Source organism: Bison bison, unplaced genomic scaffold, assembly GCF_000754665.1.
Source record: "Bison bison bison isolate TAMUID 2011002044 unplaced genomic scaffold, Bison_UMD1.0 scf7180017863883, whole genome shotgun sequence".
Lineage (NCBI taxonomy): Eukaryota > Metazoa > Chordata > Mammalia > Artiodactyla > Bovidae > Bison > Bison bison.
The window spans coordinates 16,168-21,210 of NW_011494455.1; the positions used below are offsets into that span (position 1 = coordinate 16,168).

A 5,043-nucleotide genomic window follows, 5' to 3' on the forward strand; every position below is an offset into this window, starting at 1 on the left:
CTTTTCTGGGTGCCTGATGTCCTCTGCCGGCATTCAGAAGTTGTTTTGTGGAATTTACTCAGCGTTCAATGTTCTTTTGTTAAATTTGTGGGCGAGAAAGTGATTTCCCCGACCTATTCCTCAGCCATCTTAGGACCGCCTCTGCCCTTGATTCTTATTTGTTGTTGTCCCTTTGACCCACTGCTGACTGGCCTGCCTCTGTCTTTCTGCCCATTTGAATTCTGTGTGTTTCTCCCATCAGATTTAGTGCTCACTGAGGGAGGTATCCACATATTCCCATCAGAGTAGGAACACCTGACTATGGATGAAGGTTATTTCTCCTTGTCAGACCTCTAGTCATATCTTTCTCACTTTATCAAGGTCTCCTGGAAGGCAGGAACCATGTCAGAAGAGCAGAGTAGGATTCCCCGGGAGGCCGTCTTCTGCTTGGTAACCATGTTTCTCATTGCACAGAGGCTCCCAGGGCATTGTAACCACACCCACATCACAAGTGGGAAACACCTGATGGTTCTTTTTCCATCCCATCTCTACTGTGCTTCCTTATCAAAGGAAGGATACCTTTGAATGTGGGTTTCTGTCTCTCCATCATGCTGGGAGCCACTGATCTCTTAAACATTGCCCAAAGGCTAAGGGAAGAATAGGATGGGGTCTCCAGGTGGGGTTGAAGACTTTATGACTGGACAATGCCCCGCTTCAGCAGTCGGAGGGCCCCATCCCGGATCTGCTTGGTCTTCATGCCGTAGATGAGGGGATTGAGCATAGGCGGCATGACAAGGTAGAGGTCAGCCAAGAGAATGTGGATGTGCCGGGGCACATGCTGACCAAAGCGCTGAGTGTAGAACGAGAAGAGTCCCGGTATATAGAACAGAAGGATGACGCCCAGGTGGGAGCCACAAGTGCCAAAGGTCTTAGCCCTTGCCTCCTTGGAGGAGAGGCCTAGCACTGCCCGGAGGATGAGTGCATAGGATATAGCAATGCAGATGGAGTCAGTACCCACCACCAATGTGGCAGCCATGATGCCATAGATGTTGTTTGGCTGTGTGCCCCCACATGCCAGCTTCACCACAGCCATGTGCTCACAGTAGGAGTGGGCCACCACTCAGCCACAGTAGCTCAGTCTTGCCAGTAAGCAGGTGAGTGGGGTCATTAGTCCCAAGCCACGAAACACAGCAGCAGCCCCCAACTTGCCCACAGCCTCTGGGGGCAACAATGACCCATAATGCAGGGGCCAGCAGATGGCCAAGTAGCGGTCAAAGGCCATTGCTAGCAGGATGCCAGATTCTACAGCTGAGAAGCCATGGATGAAGAACATCTGGGTGGCACAGCCCCCAAAGGTGATCTCAGCAGTGTTTGCCCAAAAGAGTGCAAGGAGCTTGGGCACAGTGGAGGTGCAGAGCACCAGATCGATGATGGACAGCATGCATAGGAACAGGTACATGGGCTGGTGCAGCTCAGGCTCCGAGTACACCACCAGCAGCACTGCCATGTTGCCGAGTACTGCCAGGGTGTACATGGAGCAGAATGGAAATGCAATCCAAAAGTGAGAGGCCTCCAGGCCAGGAATTCCCATGAGCAGGAAGGAGGTTGGATTCTGCTGGCTGTGGTTTGTGAATTTCATGGCTACGTCAAAGTAGGGTAGGTAGAGAAATTATTGTCTTGATCTGAACTCTAGGAAGTGCTGAGAGATGAAGCATTTGGGATGCATCCTTATGCTGTGGCTGAAACAGAAATGGCAGCAGGAAATATTTGAGTTAGATATCATGAAAAATATTCAGTATGAGATTATAGAGTGCTGGAAAATGATGCAAGGCAAGAGGTGAAGTTATCATGATCATTCAAAGGAGCCCTTTCCTCTTATTGTTCGATTTGATAATGTCTATCTTAGAGGGTGAAGGGTGAGTGGTATGGGTGCAGAACCCTCTTCATGGTGAAGATGAGCAGCTACAAACCCTTACAGTTTTCTTTCTTTTCCTGCCTGTGAATCATCTTCTGCCTATACTCTGTCTATATCCATCTACTTACTGAATCATCTGCCTGGGTGACAATATAAGGGTAATGTCATGGTCAAATGAATCAGATGTGGTTACTTTTCAAGATGGGAAGATCAGGACTGAAGGGAAGAAAAGGGAAAGCAAGGAAATCTTGGGTGGACTTTTCCATCCATCGAGCCTATGATTACTCACAGATAAGGCTCAAAATCTGGGTTGAGGGGATTTCCCTGGAAGCCCAGTGGTTAAGACTCCACTCTTCCAGTGTAGGAGGTACAGGTTTGATCTCTGATCAGGGAACTAAGATCCCATGTTCTGTGTGGCACCACCGAAATTTTTTTTTTAAAAAATTAAAAAAAAAATCTCTGTTCAGATCATGCACAGTGAAGCACATGTTGAGGGGCTGGGTCTCTTGTACACTGTTATAGCCACAACAATGCCTGAGTAATGTCAGTACTGGGATCCTGTGCTTGCCTTAGGTGTCCTGTATGGATGCTGCTAGAAAACAGGTGAAATCATGCAGAATTTGTCAATGGTAGATGTCAGGTGATTTGGCCATAATGGGTGATCTGATATAGTTACTGAGAGACAATTGCAGAAAAAGTATAGTCTCTCATAAAGATAAAAATTACATGGGGAAAAAAGAGGGGATGAGAAGTGGATTTTAATCACTAGAATAATAGACATTCACCATAAGCAAATAGAGAGACCAAGGTTGGTCTAATGATAGTACTGAACCTCTTACACATCTCTTCCCTATCCCTGTCCACTACTCACACTCTCTGAATCCCCTGATCTTCTCTCTCGTACATGTGCCTTCTCATTTCTCTCTTAGCCACTAGCCAGCCAGTAACTGAGACTCTGAGAAAGAGAGATTAAATTTAAAAATTCAAGAAGGAGAGACACTAGATGGAGAGGAGATAAGGATGAAAAGGAGAGAAGACTGAGAATAAGAATCAGAAATGGACAGAAGAGAGAGTAGAAAAGTGGGGAGAGAGACAAAGCTACCTGTCATGCCCTCATTTCTAAGATAACAGGATGTGACTATGTTCTGGTTGCTAGCTGAGACAGAGAGTGTGAAACTGATTGGATCCTATGGAGGTAGCCCATATGTATCCCTGACCTTAAATGGCAATATTCCTTGTAATCTCTTGCATCAGCTGTCCAAACCCAGAGACAAAATGGCAAGAAGAGAAAGGGTGAGGTCTTCCAGTGTGATCTGGGGGAAGGAACCCTGGACCAGGATGCCTGATTTTCCATACCTGTGGCTGTTACTGTGATAATGAATGAATCACACTGTCTCCTTCTGCCTCCTCCTCCTTTTCTCCATGTATTCCCTACTTTCTCTTCTGTGCTATCTTCTTCCCCAAGTTTTCACCATCCATCTTGGACCCAAGCAGATCTAGAAGGGATTTAATTTGGGTGGTGGCTGAAGGGTCAGGGACAGAGAAATATCCGGGTGGGGGGATTTCATGAAATGGTATATGTAAAACTGTCCCATGCTATGAACGGGAATACTGTGTGTTTGGCTGAGTGTGTGATTGTGTGTGTCTGTATATGTTGTGCAAAGCACATGTGCAAGGCTGTATTCAGAAGACACAGGTCCATATAGCTAGGTAAGACTTTGTTTTTGGAGTGTGTTTGCTTCAGTGCCTTTTCTTTGGTATGGAGGCAATTGAGATTTGAAAAATCCAGGTTTAAGTGGAGCAATCTTGTTTTCTTTCCTTTCCATGTTTTCCTTCCCCCACTGAGTCTTTTAATAATTGAATCAAGTTTCCTCAGTTCCTAAGCAGCCACTCAAAAGTGTGCCACTTTTACTGTTTACTAAGACCGGGGGCTGACTGTGACTCAGATCATGAACTCCTTATTGCCAAATTCCGACTGAAATTGAAGAAAGTGGAGAAAACCACTAGACCATTCAGGTATGACCTAAATAAAGTCCCTTATGACTATACAGTGAAAGTGAGAAATAGATTTAAGGGCCTAGATCTGATAGATAGAGTGCCTGATGAACTATGGACAGAGGTTTGTGACATTGTACAGGAGATAGGAATCAAGACCATCCCCAAGAAAAAGAAATGCAAAAAGCAAAATGGCCGTCTGAGGAGGCCTTACAAATAGCTGTGAAAAGAAAGGGAAGTGAAAAGCAAAGGAGAAAAGGAAACATATACCCATTTAAATGCAGAGCTTCAAAGAATAGCAAGAAGAGATAAGAAAGCCTTCCTCAGTGATCAATGCAAAGAAATAGAGGGAAAAAATAGAATGGGAAAGACTAGAGATCTCTTCAAGAAAATTAGAGATACCAAGGGGACATTTCATGCAAAGATGGGCTCAATAAAGGACAGAAATGGTATGGACCTAACAGAAGCAGAAGATATTAAGAAGAGGTGGTGTACACAGAACTGTACAAAAAAGATCTTCACGACCCAGATAATCACGATGGTGTGATCACTCACCTAGAGCCAGATATCCTGGAATGTGAAGTCAGGTGGGCCTTAGGAAGCATCACTATGAACAAAGCTAGTGGAGGTGATGGAATTCCAGTTGAGCTATTTCAAATCCTGAAAGATGATGCTGTGAAAGTGCTGCACTCAATATGCCAGCAAATTTGGAAAACTCAGCAGTGGCCACAGGACTGGAAAAGGCCCATTTTCATTCCAATCCCAAAGAAAGGCAATGCCAACGAATGCTCAAACTACCACACAATTGCACTCATCTCACATGCTAGTAAAGTGATGCTTAAAATTCTTTAAGCCAGGCTTCAGCAATACGTGAACTGTGAAATTCCAGATGTTCAAGCTGGTTTTAGAAAAGGCAGAGGAACCAGAGATCAAATTGCCAACATCCGCTGGGTCATTGAAAAAGCAAGAGAGTTCCAGAAAAATATATATTTATGCTTTTTTGAGTATGCCAAAGCCTTTGACTGTGTGGATCACAATAAATTGTGGAAAATTCTAAAAGAGATGGGAATGCCAGACCACCTGACCTGCCTCTTGAGAAACCTATATGCAGGTCAGGAAGCAACAGTTAGAACTGGACATGGAACAACAGACTG

General features: G+C 44.9%; 1 protein-coding gene across 1 annotated transcript; it reads right to left on the minus strand.

Moving 5' to 3' along the window:
• Nucleotides 1-670: 670 nt before the first annotated feature.
• Nucleotides 671-1,618, minus strand: LOC104984116 (putative olfactory receptor 52P1). The gene is given in 1 exon segment (XM_010833734.1): nucleotides 671-1,618. A coding segment is annotated over 1 exon segment (948 nt).
• Nucleotides 1,619-5,043: the final 3,425 nt, after the last annotated feature.